At 32.9% G+C, this 17,655-nt stretch overlaps 2 protein-coding genes across 4 annotated transcripts; both read left to right on the top strand.

Moving 5' to 3' along the window:
• The first annotated feature begins 7,679 nt into the window (after positions 1 to 7,679).
• Positions 7,680 to 11,612, top strand: LOC133680299 (E3 ubiquitin-protein ligase BIG BROTHER-like). 3 transcript variants are annotated; one of them, XM_062103157.1, is made up of 10 exons: positions 7,680 to 7,908; positions 8,154 to 8,204; positions 8,702 to 8,729; positions 8,857 to 9,038; positions 9,476 to 9,722; positions 10,030 to 10,064; positions 10,513 to 10,557; positions 10,751 to 10,878; positions 11,101 to 11,209; positions 11,306 to 11,612. In XM_062103157.1, exons 4-10 carry the CDS (start codon positions 8,898 to 8,900, stop codon positions 11,354 to 11,356), a joined length of 756 nt encoding a protein of 251 aa, XP_061959141.1. In that variant the 5' UTR covers positions 7,680 to 7,908; positions 8,154 to 8,204; positions 8,702 to 8,729; positions 8,857 to 8,897; the 3' UTR covers positions 11,357 to 11,612. The 3 variants fall into 3 exon arrangements, with proteins under 3 accessions (XP_061959141.1, XP_061959140.1, XP_061959142.1); XM_062103156.1 differs by having other exon boundaries at positions 8,702 to 8,747; XM_062103158.1 differs by having other exon boundaries at positions 7,681 to 7,908; positions 8,702 to 9,038; positions 9,476 to 9,707.
• Positions 11,613 to 11,734: 122 nt separating this feature from the next.
• Positions 11,735 to 15,973, top strand: LOC133680298 (uncharacterized). Its single transcript, XM_062103155.1, has 6 exons — positions 11,735 to 13,007; positions 13,091 to 13,146; positions 13,409 to 13,467; positions 13,612 to 14,115; positions 14,595 to 14,769; positions 15,589 to 15,973. Exons 1-6 carry the CDS (start codon positions 12,863 to 12,865, stop codon positions 15,724 to 15,726), a joined length of 1,077 nt encoding a protein of 358 aa, XP_061959139.1. The 5' UTR covers positions 11,735 to 12,862; the 3' UTR covers positions 15,727 to 15,973.
• Positions 15,974 to 17,655: the final 1,682 nt, after the last annotated feature.

Raw genomic sequence — 17,655 nt, 5'->3', positions numbered from 1 at the left:
GGGTGTTTTAGATATTTTTATTTTCTAATCATAATTAAATTTCTAAACTGTCGTTAGAACCAACAAAAATAAAGCTTTGTTTTAAGAGGTTTTTTTTTTCTTTTCATTTTAGTTTTTTTTTGTTATTATCAAAGTTAATTTATTGGCAATTTAATCTTTTACATGTATAAAATATTAATAAAAAGAAAAGGTGCTTGATCAAAGTATAGGAGTGTGTACTGCCATTTATATTGTGTGTCCAATTTAATCCTTTTTTTTATTGCAATTTATTATTTTTTTTATAATTGATTTTTTTTCTTTAATTTCATTCATAATCACTAGGTTGTATTTGATTTTTATATCAAAATCGATCCTTTTTTTTGATATTTTTAAACCTTTCAACTCAAAAAAATTTATTCCTTAGTCATTTGATTTCAATCTTTACATGTCGAATTTGGCCCCTATTCCTTTTACCGGTTTTAATTTTGTTTTAAATTTTTATTTTATTGTATTTAAAAAAATCATTCCTTGACATTTTTTTATTGAGACACGAATTTTGAAAGTTAACACGAGTTGACTTTTGTCTTTTTAGACCTTTTGTATAATTGATTTTTTTTATTTTTTTATTAAATAATTAATTTTTTTTTGAATTGATCTTTGTGTTTTTTTCGCTTTCTTTTCTATAGGATTATAAAAATCTTATTCTCATGATTACGACGTTGGTGAGTTAACTGGGGTTGTTTTTTATTTTTTTAAAAAATCAATTTTGTTTCTCAACATTCTTCTTATTAAGAATTTTGGTTCATCACATTTTTTGACTTGCCTTCTACATGATTAGTGCCAGCCTCCTAACCACGATCATGAGTTTCTAAGATTAATATGGGTTGATTTTGGTCTTTTTTAATTTAATTTCATCCGTCATTTTTTTTTAAAAAAATAGAGTTGATATTTATGCTTTTTTTTCTCACTTTTGTTTTTTTGGTGTTATTCGAATTATGTTCTCATGGTTTTGGGATTTGCAGGTTAACCCTGATTGACTTTGGTTTTTTTTCGTTGTTTTTATTATTATTTATTTTAATTCTCATACCTCGGCATTTTTTAACTAAGAATCTTGCTTCATTGTTTTTTTGAGTTTGCCTTCTGGATGGAAAGTCTCAACCACGTGATTATGGTCATGAGTTTCTAAAATTAACACGAGATTTTTTTTAATTTCATCATTTAACAGTACTTATTTTTATTTATAACTCTTTTTGCCTTTTATTGGCATAAATAATCTTTTCATTAAATAAAAATAATATTTTAAGAAACACAATTATTACATATATATAAACTCGTATTACAGAATCAAATATCTTAATCTTAATTATCTCCTAATCAAATAACAATTTCATCAATTAGATACATATATAAACTTTTAGATCCATTTTCTTATAGCTAAAAATACATTATTAAAACCCATATATTTACTTTTTACTGAAAAAGAAAATATTGCCACGCAGCATAGTGCCACAAATTAAACTAGTTTTGTATCCGGATGGAGTCAAAGCCAGAGTTTATGTTGGCGCTTAAAACGTATCTTCAACTTTATTGAATTGTTTATTTTATTTACAAGTTTGTATGTAAACATAATCAATAATTTCCAAGTCATAAATTAAAATAATTAATTTTTTTATGATTTTTCAAAAAAAATGATTGAAAATAAGTATTATTATTATTTTCATAATCACATAATTTATTTTTTGTTTCATAGATAAAATATATTTATTTTTTCATAAGTCGGAAATTTTCAAATTCAAGAGACACAAGCATGAAATTTATTTTAAATATTTTTTTTTTGTTTCATAGATAAAATATATTTATTTTTTTCACAAGTCCAGAATAATGATGAAAAAAAAATAAAATTAAAGAGAAACAAGCAGAGGTGGTTGCTTAGATTTGGTTTTTTACCACGAGACAAAACAAGCTTAACCCCGAAGAAGGTGGTGGGACAAGACAAAAAAATCACTTATTGATTTTGTTCACGAGAGCACTAAACAACTCATAAGCCACTTTGTCGAGTCCCGTAAAGCAAATGGATCCTTAATTAGTGTAAACCAGTGTTTTGCCCTTACGATGCTACGAGCCGGCTTTGAAATTACCTATTTTTATATGTTTATACAGTAGCTATAATAAATATTTTTAATAATTTTATAATTTATATTCTCGAGTAAAAAAATATGTTTTTCAATCAATCTTTTTGTTTACGTATTTCATGTTTTTTTTTATGAAAACTTCTTTATAGACAAAAACTAATACATTCACAAAAAAATAATTTGTACCCCAATATTTTTTTACGTATACAAAAATATATAAAAACCATGTCTGAAAAATAACAAAATATCTCGCTAAATACTTATGAGCAAAATTTTAAATAAAATCTGCAAATTAGATTCATACATATTCTTTAAAAAATACTAATCTTGTCATAAGAAAATTTATATTACTTAAAGACTAATTAGTAACATCCTATTAATTATTATCTGAGCTACTTGAAAAAAATATATATAGTTAAGAGAGAAAAATTCAAGATGAAGATGTTATATATCATTTTTAGTAGGTTACAAGTTTTACATTCTCTTTTTTATCTCTGCCTGTCTTTCTTTTTTTTCAGGGTGAAACAAAAAGTAATTATTAAAATGTTACTAATTACTTAGTAATATAAATTTTTTTCATCATATGCTTAACATGGTTTGTGCTAGGAGTTTTCTTTTATTTTTTCAAAATAACACAACTAGCTAAAAATTTTGGCTAACTAGCTCGCTCGAGAAAATAACTAAATAACACAATCATCCAGTTAAAAACACCATGCTCCCCCCTCCCCTGCGGTTGCAAGTTTGTATCGCCACCGTTTTAGTATTCTATCTTGCTCTTAATTTTATATATATAAAAAATATAATTTGAATGTTAGGATTTTATTTTGTTATGCTATGGTCTAGTACTTGAATGTGGATCAACTAGGTATAAAATTGAACATAAATTATATCCATCGGGTATAAATTAAAACTAGGGCTTATGAGACTTGCAAGGATTGTAGAATTTTAGAAGAATTGCTAATAATTTAAGAATTTTGTCAAATTGGTAATTTTAGTAAGATTTGATTAGGATGTATAGACTCGAGGAGAATTGGTGATAATTTACGAGAATTAATGAATTTTGTAACTTTTCATTAGGGTTTATGTGAATTATGTTTTTTTTTTTTTTGTAGTGGATAGTTTTTTTCAAAGATTTGTGAGAACTGATAAATTTTGTTATAGAACGAGGTCAAAGACGAATAGATGATATTACAAGATCTTGGCCAGTTTTTGTTTTGTTAAAGAAACTCTTGCGGGTGTACTGCTGCAGAGTTGCGTTGCCAGCAAATGCATGCAGCATAGACGGCATAATTCAGAAGGAAGTTCATGCTGCCAAAAGAAAGACATTCCTTTAACTAAGTTGTACTTTTATTTCCTAAATTTTTGAATAACTTATAGAAGGAAGTATTTTTGCCCCTTAATTCGTTCGTTACCTGTTATGCTAATGACTCATTGGTCGATTTAGCCATCGCCGAAGTATTCCTGTCAGTTTCGTACTTGCAGGCAGGTTGATGTTTTCAAGGGCGATATAGGAAGACAACAGCTTCCTCGTTAGATGTAGGAGTAGAGTATTAAACAACCTTATCTTGTAGGTTTTTTTTTTTGTTTTTAACCTTAAAAGTTGTGGTGTTGTTTCTACTGTTTGGGTACCGAACATGTCTCTTAGATTTTGGATTTTTACGTGAACAAGTTGTAGGGATCAGTGTACAACTTTTACGGCAAAGATTCTGCAGGCAGACACTCTGATTAATGCGGCTGCTCAGATTTCTCAGCAGCTCCCTAACCGGCTTTATTTACCTCCCCTATCGCTTCCACTTCCCTCTTCTTCTTGCTTTGATGATAATCACCAATTTTTTGATTTTTTTTTCCAAGAGGATTTGATCAGTCCTCAATCCTGACATATTCACCTCTTTTTTCTTTTTCTCTTCACAATAGTATTTTGCTAAATCAGAAATGATTCGAACTCCCTTGTGCTTTATTTGTTGAAGCCTAAAAAATTTGTCTAGTGATTAGTGTTTTGGAGGTAAATGTGGCATGTAATTAGTATATATAAAAAATCTTATTTGATAGAAATATAAATTGATAGCGTTTGATTCGATTATTATATTTTAACTTGTGGGCGCAACGAATCCAACTATGCCCAGACTATAATGATAGAAATCTTTGAGCTTGATACTTTCAAAAAACATGTGTTAACTGTATCTAAGTTACACTCGGGGTTGGCGTACTGTCAAGCTCATGCACAGGGTTTGGCACCATCTTCCACACCATCACACCTAATCATGATGGGTCTGGCGCAGGTCAGACCCAATCAGCTCTTGGACCTAACTTTGATCGAATCCATTGCATCTCCATTGTGGCATGTTTGTGCTGGCACGTGCAAGCCCAATGCATCCCATAATTTAAAAAAATTATACTCGTATGTTTTTCTTGATCTGATTTTTTTTTGGTAAAAATATACTGATAAATTTTTGGCTCATTGTTATTAGATTTTATGATGTCGCGATGTTGCGGGGCAAATATTGTAGTTTTTATTTTAATTACACGGTAATTAAAATAACATTTTGTAATAATTTAAAATATTTAATAAATGTAGTTTTTAAGTTTATTATTATCCATGCATTTTTTCATCTTAACAAAAAAAACATTTTTTTTTAATCAAAAGTGTTATTTTGAAGAAAAATACAAGGTAGTTAAAATAAAAATTCAAAGGAATGTAAACAATTTAAATCAAGGAAGGAAAAAAATATTTATTGAGATAAAACTCTCATTTCATTGTTATTATTTTTTCCTCAGATATATATTTTTATTAGTAACGTGTTTTTAAAATAATAAACCTATCATCATCTAAAACGTAAGTCTCAAACAAAAATTAGAAACCATGTCTTCATATTGTTTCATGTGGATTTGTGAAAAAATAAAAATAAAAGATAATTTTTGAGAACTATGTAAAAAATTAACAATAAAAAATACCTATTTTTTTTCATGTTGAATATTCATGTACCCTTTGTTTTTACAATTTATTGTATATAACGCTCATATATAATTATTAACAGGGTTATTGCGAATATAATTAGAAAAGCTCTAATTTTATTTAAAAGGTTTGACATGTACAGATGAATTTTTAAAATTACATTGAAATTATTGATTTAAATATGAATTTATGTTGAAATAGAAAAACAAATATTTATAGAACTAGTAGGAGCCTACCCGCGTGCTTGGTATCTAAAAAGGGCAGCCAAAGGGCTGCCTCGCTTGCTAAATTTAAAAAAATTGAAGTGCACAATGCATTGACTGTTGCAATATTTTTTTTCTTGGTGGTCTTGCAGGAAAATTAAGCTATGTTTTTTAACTTTCAAAACTTAAATTTTATTTTTTTTTGTTCTAAAAATAATAATTATATTTTAATCCTCAAACACCTTCTAATTTATCTTAAATACAAAAAATTAAACCAAACTAATATGATCTAGTTTTTTCAGCCTAAAAAAAAACAATGTTAAACTCTCATCTTCAACACCAGCCCACTGGTATGAGATTGATATTTGTTTATGGCTGGAATGTAGTTGAACGAACTTCTTTCCCTCACCCTTTTTTTACACAGCAACGTTTTGTCTCATTATTTATAACTCGTAAACTAAAACATGATGAAAATAAAACTTGAGGTTTTAAATATAAAAATATAAAATTACAAGGATTAAATATAAAAAATTAAAAAAATTTACAGGACTAATTGTTTTTTCTTCCAAAAATGGGTACTTTTCAATAAACCATGAAAACCCGTCATATTTAAGTATATAATAATAATAATTTACAAGTCGAGGATAAAAGCGTGTGAAATTTGCACAAATCATACATATAGTCACCTGGTTAAAAATTATAATTGTCAAACTCAAATAGGCTATGAGAGTTTATTCTTGAAAATCTACAACTCTAAGCTTTATTCGGATTACATTTTTAATTAAACCAATTATTTTTAATTACATTTTTAATTTTTATCCAAACTTAGTTGATCTTATTAATTTTTTAATTACTTGGTTATCTTGATAAAATTCGATCGAATTAAAACAAAAAAATATTATTATTTTAATTAAAATAACTGATCCAATTTGATTTAATAATTCAAGAATTGACTCGATATTTTTATTTTCAATTCCTGAATCAAACCTTAAAACTACAGAAATGATTGACTGACAGTACTCAACTTTGCACATGCTATTGCTCGAATTAACTAGATATAACACCAAAATTCAGATCCCACTATTAATTATCAAGCCCTAAAATCCACATAAGTTTAAAATGTTCATCAAGCTTTTAATCACAAGTGGCTGTTCATGACAATGATTAGATAATTATCCAATTTATTTTAAGTTTTCAGGTCTTGCTGGAATTTAGGCATGCTCCTCTGGAGAATCTACTGGAACGCCGGATTTTGGTCACCATATGCATGGCTGTGTATTTTTACCCTGTACCACACATGACACGAGCATCGAGGTTCGTCAAGAAATTTTTTAAATTATTTTTTTTAGAATATATTAAAACATTAATTAATTTATTTTGACATTAACCCATCAAAGCAGATTTTTTATTAAAAAAATAAATATCATTGAATCAAATTTTATGTAAATCAAAATCAAATAAAACGTACTCTGGTGGGGGAAAAATAATAGAGTCAAGGATCTTTTTCCATCAATCCGATCAATTAGAGATCGAGGTTGTATAACATGTTTATGGAAAATGATTTGCATGCCTTCAACTCCAAGGAAAATGAATTAACAAGACCAGAAATTAGTTTTTCGAAGCATTATTGGAAGCTATTTCGAGAAAAAATAATTTAATGGAAGTAAAGTATTTTTGGATAGTTGAAGACTAAGATGGTGCATTCATACAGCATTTTTGTTCTTTTAATTAAGCTTCATTTTATATGAACATTTCTTCAACCGTTAAATCATTAGGGGTCGGAATGTTGACAGGAGTGATTTTTGCTTTATTGAAATAAGTACTCGTGTAATTATATGTTTTGTTTTAAGTGTTTTTTTTTTTGTTTAAAAATATAATAAAATATTTTTTTCAGATTTTTGGACACAACAAATTAAAATCATAAAAACACTAAAAATAATATTAATTTAATATTTTTTTCAAATAAAAAAACAGTGCTATACATATCTATTGAATGACGTATTCAATTTTTTATATATATATATATATATATAAAAAGAGATTGAAATTAAAATGAATAATTAGTTTTTTAAAAATGCAGTTGAATTATCTAAGCGGTCTAATAATAATAATAACTGTAGCTTAACTTGAACTAGTATTTTTCTTAATCTTCGAAGAGGTCTCAATTATAACCTTTTCTCTACGGGGTTATGAAAAAAACTAAAATTTGAATTTAATGTGGTAATTTTTTAATTTTGTTTACCACATTAATATATAATTAATGACCTCGGGCAACGCGCTAGGTGAGAAAAGAAAAGAAAATGTTATTAAATCTATGTAGATATTACGACGTCGTTCGTAGGAAGGACGAGTAAATGCAGTATGTAACGTGTCTGTCTATACCCTCTAATAAAAAACCCAAGCATAAAAAGCGCCACTGAGCAGGAGAGAGAGAGAGAGAGAGAGAGAGGCAGAGACAGAGAGGGAGGTTGTGCTGTGTGAAAAAACTGATGTATCATCTACTGTCTATTCCATCTGCTTTCACTTTTCACTTTCTCTCTCTCAGAGACTTCATATACTAACACAGGAAAAGATTAACAAGAAGAAGAAGAAGAAGCCTCTTCTTCCTTCCCCCCCTCTCTCTCTTCCCTTTTCTTCGCAGGTCCTCTTCCTTACTCTTCTCTTTCTCATTTTCTTTCTTTCTTTCTTTTTAACTCTTTCTGTTTTTTTTTTTAAAAAAACTTATCTCTTAACATTAATCGAGAAACTGCTTTGAATTTTGATCAATGTGATTACCAATTTTTAACTCTGGTTTCTTTACACTCTCTCTCTGTTTTGTAGTTTTCTTTATTTTAACTCTGTTTTATTTTCTTTATTATGTTAGTTAACATTTTTGTTGTTTTATAGATATTTCTTCAGAGTTTCGGGTTGAAATGTGGAGCTATTTTGCTAAATGAGGTACGGTACCGTTCAAAAGAATGTTGCAGAATCTCTCTATTCTCTGTTTGGTTGCTGAGAAAACCAAGGAAAAGACAAGTCTTTTAGTATTTTCATTTTATTTTTTTTAAGTTTTTTGGTTCATTTCTGTTGCTTTCGAGGTTTGAGAATGTGAGGAAAAAAAAGATGGAAGTTGCTGGGTTTTAAGTTCTATACAGTTGAGTTATTTTAATTTTTTTGCTTTCCAAATTAAATCTGTAAAGTAAAAAAGTTTTCTCTTGTTTTCGCTCTATATTTTTCATTTGCTCATGCATTTTCTTTCTAACAAAAAAAAAAAGAACTTGGGATTATTTTTTTCTGAATATTTTTGGCTGAAATTTGACAAAGTTGTACTGATTTTTGTCTTCTAGTTTTGACTGCCGTTTCACATCCTTAATTTGACAATTTAATTGATTATTTTTTGGTTGGTATTTTTTATTTTTCTGTCACTGAAATTAAATTATGAATTTTTTTTGCAGGATTATTGAATTTTGCAAGCAGTGATAGGTTTTGAAGTTCTCCAAAGTTCTGTTTTTTCACCCTTTACCATACAAAAACCAGAAGGTTTTAGCATGCGTTGATGGGTTTTATGGCAATGGGAATCTGATGGTGTTAATTCCTGCCGGCCTTGCAGCTTTGATTTGTTAGAATTGGAGATAAATTAGTGGTTTCAAAATGAATGGGAACAGACAAATGGAGGTGCATTATATAAACACCGGCTTTCCTTACACCACCACTGAAAGCTTTATGGATTTCTTTGAAGGACTAACACATGCTCCTGTAAATTATGCTCACACTGGACCAATGCATGATCAGGTATTCATTACTTTTAATGCAGTTTTTATGTTTGAAAAGAAAAATAAAATCCACGAGATAAATTTTCAAAAATAACCCATTAGGTTGTTCTTGCTTTAGGCAATGTTTTAAATGAACAGAGATGTAGGTTGTTTCGATGATGTATGCATCTTTTTCCAAGATCATGATATACGTGCATACTTCAATAATATTAATGAGGTGCTCTTGAAGTAATTGAGGAGCTCACTTTACATGCTAATTGTTACGGCTCTACTTTCTATTTTGCACTATAGCGTGCGACTGCAGTCTGCACTGTTGATGAATCTATTCATGATTCCACTGCACGCCTATATACTCTGTTGAATGTTCCAAGCTAGCATTTTCTGTGTTTATTGTTTATGAAATGGCGGCTGCAGCTTCTTTTATGATTTATTTTTCCTTTCATATGTTCTATTCAGGACAGTGCATACTGGCCAATGAACATGAATGCATACAAATTTGGATTTTCTGGTCCTGGGAGTACTTCTTACTACAGCCCATACGAGGTAAATGATAATTTACCCATCATGGATATCAGCAGGACAGCTTGGGAATACCCTTCTGTAGTGAACGCTGAAGAGCCCACAACCACAGACACTCAGTTTGAAGGAGATGAGGACATGGGAGTACATGCCATACACGAAGAAAGAAGTTTGTTCCATTTTTGTATTTCCTGTTAATTTATATATGACTTTCAATAATTTGATGCCTTGTCTTTTATGTTGATCAAGGATCTTCAAGTTTATGGTTATTGGCTAGTTGGAGTTACAAAGCATCCTTTTTTAGTGGCACGGTAGATGTACAGCAATGCATTTTAGGTTTCAAAACTAAAAGGGATCTGGGATGCATGTCTCTTTCCCAGTTGTTGTTTGCCTGAAGCTGTTTCCTTCTGTTCAGTTTCTGTGAGCAGCTAGCTTTTGTTTGGATTCTTGTTTGTTTTACTGATCTTGTGAATGTTGTCTTACTTCTGCAGGCATTTCTAATCAGCCAAGCGCCAACAGTCCCCAGGTATGAATCTCTTTTTGTTATAGTCTTATGCATTTGAGTATATTTCTTAGTGCTAGTTTATCTTTATTACATAAGTTAAGCTCCAATTTTTGGTATCAACTTCTCCACGCTCATTACTTAAAATTGTCCCGGGCATGAGCTTAAAAGGAAAGTTCACCTTAATCTACATGGTAATTATTTATTTATCCAGTCAATTGCTACAGTAAGGTCATCATAGTTGATTTTGATATGGCAAATGAATCTGTACTTAGTAATCCCTTTTGGTCAGAGATTTAAATGAGCTGATTGTCTTTCTACAGGATATCATACATGCTTAAAATGTCTTATTGATTGGTTGTTTTCAGCATCAGATCTCATGCAAACTTACCGAATTGTAGTTGCCCACTACATTGTTATGTTGATGTAAAAAACTAATTAATCCTTCAGGTTTTTCCGTGTAATTTTGCAGGCTGTTTGGCAAGATGATGTCGATCCAGATAACATGACGTATGAGGTATGGTTTATGTAACTTGTCCTGTTAGATTCCTTGCAGTGTATTGCATTTGTGTACTAAACCAACCTTGGCCAGGCATTTGCAAATATCCGTGTGTGTGTATCCTCTTATGTTGAATGCTCTCAGGATATTATCTTTAATAACTTAAAGTTTAGATGAAGGTTTTCTATCGGCTATGATTTCTTTGCCTCAGGAATTGCTCGACCTAGGTGATACTGTTGGAACGCAAAGTAAAGGTCTTTCTCCGGAACTAATCAGGTTGCTTCCAACCTCAAAATGCAAGTTCGGAAGCTTCTTTTCAAGAAAAAAATCTGGGGAAAGGTAAAAGTTTTGCTAAACTCAATTATCCATTAAGAATTTTGATAATAGAAAGCATCAGAGGCAACTTAAAACCACCTAGCAAGTAATAATAAAATTATTAGACAGACACTGAACAAAGCAGCTATCAAATGCAGAATTCTTTGCCTTTTGGCTTTTCCCCCCTTAAGTTCATCACTTTTAAGCTGTTCACCATTTTCTTATTTTACTTTTGTCGAGAGACAGATGTGTAATTTGCCAGATGAAATACAAAAGAGGGGATAAGCAGACAAAACTTATGTGCAAACATGTTTACCATTCCGAATGTATCGCTAAATGGCTTGGCATCAATAAGGTCAGTCAATGTCTTCTTCAAATCAAAAGTTTTTTGAACTCTGCATCTTCAGCTTTTCATATCTTGTCCCATGCTGTTCTTAACGTGTTTTGTCAGGTATGCCCAGTTTGCAACAATGAGGTGCTTGGAGAGCATTCAAGGAACTAACAGATCCAGACAAAAAGAAATTCACTGCTCTTTCCTCTCCTCCCTTTTCTTTCTCTTTTTTATTTGGGTGGTTTGGTTTCGTTTTCTTTTTGTACACGTAGGTTTAGTCAAGGACCCAGGCAATTCCCTCATTCTCCGTGGAAGTTTTGTTTGCTAAAGAAACCGCATCATCCGAGCTTCTATAGCAAGATAACTTGAATTTTAACTTGCGTCCTGTTGCTGAAGTTTGAATGTGTATATCTGTGATCTTTGCTCCTGTGTCTGCATTTGATGCTTATACTCATGCCCCTCTAATTTAAATCAATCCCCCAAGTCCTTTGGAATAGTGTTATGAATCTTCTGATGCCTCGAAACAGTCTCAATCCTTGAGATGCATCCCTTCAGCCCTTGTCTCGTCTTTTTAAGTTGAAATTTTACGAGTAGCTGTATATGCAATAGAGTTCGTTATATATGGATGATATCATGCAGCTCCTTGGAGAAAAGCAAGGTGCGTGGTACATAACAGCAGTAATTTTCTGCTGCATGCAAGTTTTGCCATGCCACCTTCTCTACTGCTTGATGAATGCGGTATACATAAACAAAGGATAGGACGTTGCTTTCCCATTCCTGTTTTATGAAGTTGACAAACCATTACTCCTGTCTTCAGTTTTATCTTCTTCCCATTCAGCATTATCATCTCGAACATGATCTGTTGGCATGGGCTTCACGCCCGCTCGAGGATTGGAAGACAATTCAAGGTCCTTGAATGGACAAGTCCCTGTGACAAAATCGGTTGTTTGTGGTCAACATTGAAGTTGTTTTTTCACGAGAAGCATCCACCGTTGGCACTTGGCAGTGCGCTGATAGAACTCAATGTCTTTATGAGCATTGAGATCTCTCGAATGGTGTTCTGGGGTATGAAAGTGGTGAACTGGTGATGAGATGGCATTTTTGCTCCTATGCTTTACATTTCCCTAGTTTGGTTGTGGATAAAACTGAAGAAAAAAGGTTCTTGGTAACAAGATGATCAAAATGGGTGGGTCCCCCCAATTAGCTATGCTAGATTTTTCAATATGTTTACCGTCACATTAACAGCATATGTTCAAGGTAGAATTGATAAAAATAAAAGTTTGGGACTCGATTGTTACTGATACAATACTTAGGGGCTAAATTGAGATTTCCCGTGTGAATAATGTCGAATCACAACTCGAAGTTTCAGCACCGTCGATTCCCGGGACCCACAATCGAACGGTTCCCTTCCATTAAGCGCCTGGCTAGTAGACTAGAGTTCATTTATTTATTACTATATATCCTCTAACGGTCACCAGCAAAAAACAAATAGCTCCGCCAACGTTCACACACACTCTGTCCTCCCTCTCTGGCTCTCTGCAGTAACGGTTACATTTCTTTCACCCTCTCTCACATCTGTCTCACAGTTTTCGGGTCTTTATTTCTCTCTCTACAAACCCTTCTCTCTTCATCTGAAATAGTTTTGCTCCATTTCTGGGTCTTACCTTTTTCTCTGCAATGGAACCAGCAAAAATAGATTGGAAGAGAATAGACTCTGTCTTTGTAGAAGATAGATTGTATGAGAACTTAAATGCACCCAAATGGTTTGATTTCTTTGCTCCTGAAGACTCCACAGATGATGAAGCCTGGTTTTGCAGACCTGGTATGAATCTATTCAAGTACTTTTGACATCTTTTCTTTCTATGTTTTTCCTTACTCTCATCTTTTAATGTTTTGCTGTTGCAGATTGTAACCATCCAAAGACAGCTGATGATTTCTTTAAAACCACACCAACTTCTAAGGTTTTTTTCTTTGATCTCAAAGTCCACAACCTTTTTTTTTCCCTTTATTTACCTAGATAAAGACTACCCATTTTTGCTGATCCGTGGTTGAAGTTAAATCTTGCATTTCTTTATGGAATCTGAAACAATATAAAACACGCGTCTCGAATTTTCTTTTCTTTGCGTTTCCCTTGCTTTTCTCAGTTACCAAACACGGGTTAAATCCAGTACAATTATTTGACCGTTACTTGACTCTTTTTTTTGTTAAATTGATCTGGTTCAGCTTTCAAGCTCAGGTGATAAAGCTAGAAGTAGAACCCCTCTCGACGACAAGAATCTAAGGTACTCACAAAGCAAACCCACATGAAGTTTTAAATTTTCTATCAAATTGAAGATTTTGATTATTATTTTTTTAATCAAGAAAGAGTTCAAGATTCGAGTTACTATCTTAAAAGTTCTCTTCTTTTTTATTTTCTATGGATTTAGAGATGCAAAATTGAAGAGAAGGGGGCAAAGTCAGTCTTCATTTACATCATGTGATTATAAAGCCAAATTCAATGAAGATAGCGAAAATCGGAATCCAAATTTATCAACACCATCAAATTACCAGAAGTCTATGAAACAAATGATCAAATCAAGCAGTGAAAAGAACAGACCTATTGATGATGTCCCACAAACCAGGGAAGAACCAAGGCTAAAAAGCACGTTATCGGCAAGGAATTTGTTTGCAGGGAAAGATATATTTGGCCATATTACTGAGTTTTGCAATGAATTGAAGAAGTTGGCAACGAGAGCGAGGGAAAAAGAGAGTTTAAATGAGAAGGAGAGTCAAGTGGGGGAGAAAAAAGATGGGGTAGTTGTGAATGAGGGTTCTAGAGAGGTTTTGGGAGAGTTGCATGTGAAGGAGAAAGAGAGAAAACCATTGCTTAACAATGATAGAGAGAAACCCGAAGGAAATGAAAAGGGAAGTGCCAAGCAAGGCAGGAAGAAGTAAGTTATTTCCCTCTGTGCTTGTCTTTAAGATTTGTACATATGCAGTTAACTTGAACTGGGTAGAGGAGAATAGTTTTGGAATTTTAAGGATTACGGATCTTTAAAAGAAGTTGATTTTGTCATTGCAACAGATTAAAGTTGGTTTGCTCTGATTTTCTATCTTCATTGTATTTTTAGATTAGAGTCTTTGCATGCTCGATGAAAACAATCTGCTAAAAAAAACAATTGTGGGAGTAGTGGCTGAAAAACGTCGTGCAAAGTTTATTTATTCTTATCGCTGTTGAATTGTGGATTCTTCCCAAAGCTTAAAGATTTCGAACAAACATAAAGAAATGGCTCAAAGTCCAACTTAAAATCTTTGGTCTTAAACAAACTTAGACTTGGCAAATGTGAGCACAGGGCTATGAAAATATTCTAGGGTGCATATGCTATGAAAATATTTCAAGGGGCTAAATTATAGTTGTTGAATTGCGCAGAAGAGTTGATGATACAGAGAACATCCCAGTGCCTCTGAATTTGGCAAATGTGAAGAACAAAGGAGAGGAGCGCCTGCTGCAAATTCGGACCAATCCTCCTTCACCTCAATGCTTTTCTGCCAACCGTGCACCCGCCAAAACTACCCCTTCGAAGGCTTCCAGGTCCAGGCTTACGGTATGCAACGCAACTAGGTTCCATTCAATATTGAACTTTTGGTTGTAGGAGTTAAGGCAAGTTAATGATGATAATGACAAACATGGTAAACTAAATAATTTAACTGCAGGTTTGAGTATTGGATGAGAGATGATTGCTTGTTTCTTTCTTACTGGTCTTTCCTTAGTTCCATTCAATATTGAACTTTTGGTTGTAGGAGTTAAGGCAAGTTAATGATGATAATGACAAACATGGTAAACTAAATAATTTAACTGCAGGTTTGAGTATTGGATGAGAGATGATTGCTTGTTTCTTTCTTACTAGTCTTTCCTTAGTTGCGCCAAGTAAAATGAGAGGAAATTTAAGGATAAACATCAGGCTAGAATTTGTTTAACAAAATTTGAAACCAGTTAGTTAGGCATCTGAAGTGCATGTTTTCAAGAATTTTCGATATCAACTAACTTCCAAACAAACACATTGGATTATGCCACTTAACACTACATATGAACGTCTCCACCAATGGACAATAATTAAAATAGTTTAGTTCTCTGGTACGGATGATTCTCAGTTACTTTGAATGTTGACTAGCTAATCATCCCCTTAAGGATACATTCTTCACTTAACGAGCCAGAATAAAAATTCTTGGAGCTATCCCCATCTTGTGACCGTTTTCTTCTCAGTAACATGACTTTCCTTAACTACGTTATAAGAGTCAAGCCATTCTTCACTTTAAGTTTTTTGTTAATTTGATAAGGGCAACATGTAACTTGCTAAGTCTGTTGTTGTTTCTAAGAATGTTTGCTTGATGTCGTACTAATGTGATGGTGGTGAACTGTGCAGGAAAGGGGAATCCTTAAGGAGCTGAAGAAGGATAAGGAAACCACCGAGGACAGAAGTCCTTTCATTTCTGATGGAAAAGAATCGAGAGCTTTGGATGTTTTCTGGTTCCTGAAGCCCTGCACGACGCTCTCCAGCTGAAATGTGGAAAACCCCCCCTACCCGGACCCCGGTTTTCCAAAATTCATTCTTTAAAAGATTTTTTTAGTCCAGTTGAAACTGGTCATTGCATCTTGTTTCTTCTGGTATTCGTACATTCACACCTCCCATTTTTTAATTATTGCTCTTTAATTGATTACCTGATTCATTTGATGTCAATAAGAGAAACTGTAAGGAAGCAAATCCAAACTCATTATAGAAAATAAAATTTGTATTTTTGAACTCGAAAGGTTGAGTGATGCAAATACACAACTGGCTCCATTATTTGGGGTTGTTGCTCTCCCTAGCTATGCTTATAATAAGATGACTTATTTGGCATTTCATTATCCACTGAGAAAGAAAGAAGGGCATGCCAAGCTGATTGATGCTGGAAAAGGTGCATTTTTATATATGCAAACAATCCTGACTTCAAATTGTTATACGGCTGAACCAAGTTTACAATCTTTTAGCCCAGTAACAAAAAAGATGATACAACGAAGCATAAAAGTACACCATTCCTTGTTGGGTTAAACTCGAGCACCGAATTTGCAGAAAACTTCACATTTTGGAATAGACGGGTAACGATTTCGCATGCAATTAGAGTTTCTAAAGCAAAAGATCAACTGGGAATCCCTTGTGTCATCTTAAACCATGCCGAACCACCTCTCTGTGAAATCTTCGGTGCTAAGGTCTTTTCCGCCGGTATCCATCTTCCTTCTTGAACGTTATCTAAAGCATAGATGCCAAACTTTGCCATCCGATTTCAGATGTACATATTGCCGCGTTTTTTGTCCTAACAAAAAGGAGCCCCGGGGGCGCCAATAGCGTCATCTCTTTGTTTTTTTTTGTTTTTGCTTCTGTTTTGGATGGATTAGGTTACATGCTAACCAGTAGCTACCCCCCCCCCCCAACTTATTTATCTTCATCCTAACTCCTATGGCGTATTCATTTGATTTTTTCTTCTTCTCTACCAAAATCTCATCGTTCTGTTATCTCCCGTTCTCATCTTCCAGGAATAAATAAATAAAACAACTATGTCCCATTACTATATTATTATAACAGAAAAGAAGGCCCCTGTCTATCTTTATCCCAATCCCCATTTTACATTCCATCCTTTGGTAAATAATGTTCTGCAAATGACCTTCCTTTCTCAGGGGAAATTAACCCAAAAACAAACCCAGAATTCCGAATTTCGCTTCATCTTGATTGATCAAGAAAGCAAACCCCATCTCCAAACCCTAGTTTTTACATGGACAAGGAACATGAAGAACATCCTTTATTTTATTATATAGCATCTTTGCAGTTCTCAAACATTTCTCTGTAATACATAATCCCGCACGAAGTCATAAACACAACCAAAGTAACAACAACGTATTGCAATCTAAATCAGTTCTGAGACAATAAAAATAAACCAGAGAGAGAGAGAGAACGTACATGGAGAACATCCTCTTCTAGTCTAACCTAAAATTGCAAAGCAAAATATCCAAGACCCTGGACCACACGTGCCTTGCACGTGGATAGAGTCTACCAGTGTAAACTCTCGACTCCCTCAACAGATCTTCCATGGTTTCCACAAAGAGATTCAAGCTCCTCACAGGTGGAATGTACAAAGTCAGAGGCACTGCAGAGAAAGCCACTGTAAAGAGAAGCTGCAACATCATGTAATTAAGCCAAACCCAACAGAGAAGTTGTTTGTTAAAACCAAACTATAAAGGGTCCTTGGTTATCCATAAAAGATATCTGGAGTTTCGAAGACAATCGGGAGAGAGTCTTTGGCTCCTTGTTTTTCTTGCAGATGTTGCGCGAGTTTTGAAGGGGAAAGGGTTTGGAAGCAGGTTTTATAGATTTGGTAAAACTCTTTGTTACTAAGGAAAGAGAGATCAGACAGACAGGAAGCTCTGGAACTCTGAAGAAGTTGAAGATTGATATGTT

This window comes from Populus nigra, chromosome 19 (genome assembly GCF_951802175.1).
Source record: "Populus nigra chromosome 19, ddPopNigr1.1, whole genome shotgun sequence".
NCBI classification, from domain to species: Eukaryota; Viridiplantae; Streptophyta; class Magnoliopsida; order Malpighiales; family Salicaceae; genus Populus; species Populus nigra.
This window is presented reverse-complemented; position numbering and strand designations above follow the sequence as displayed.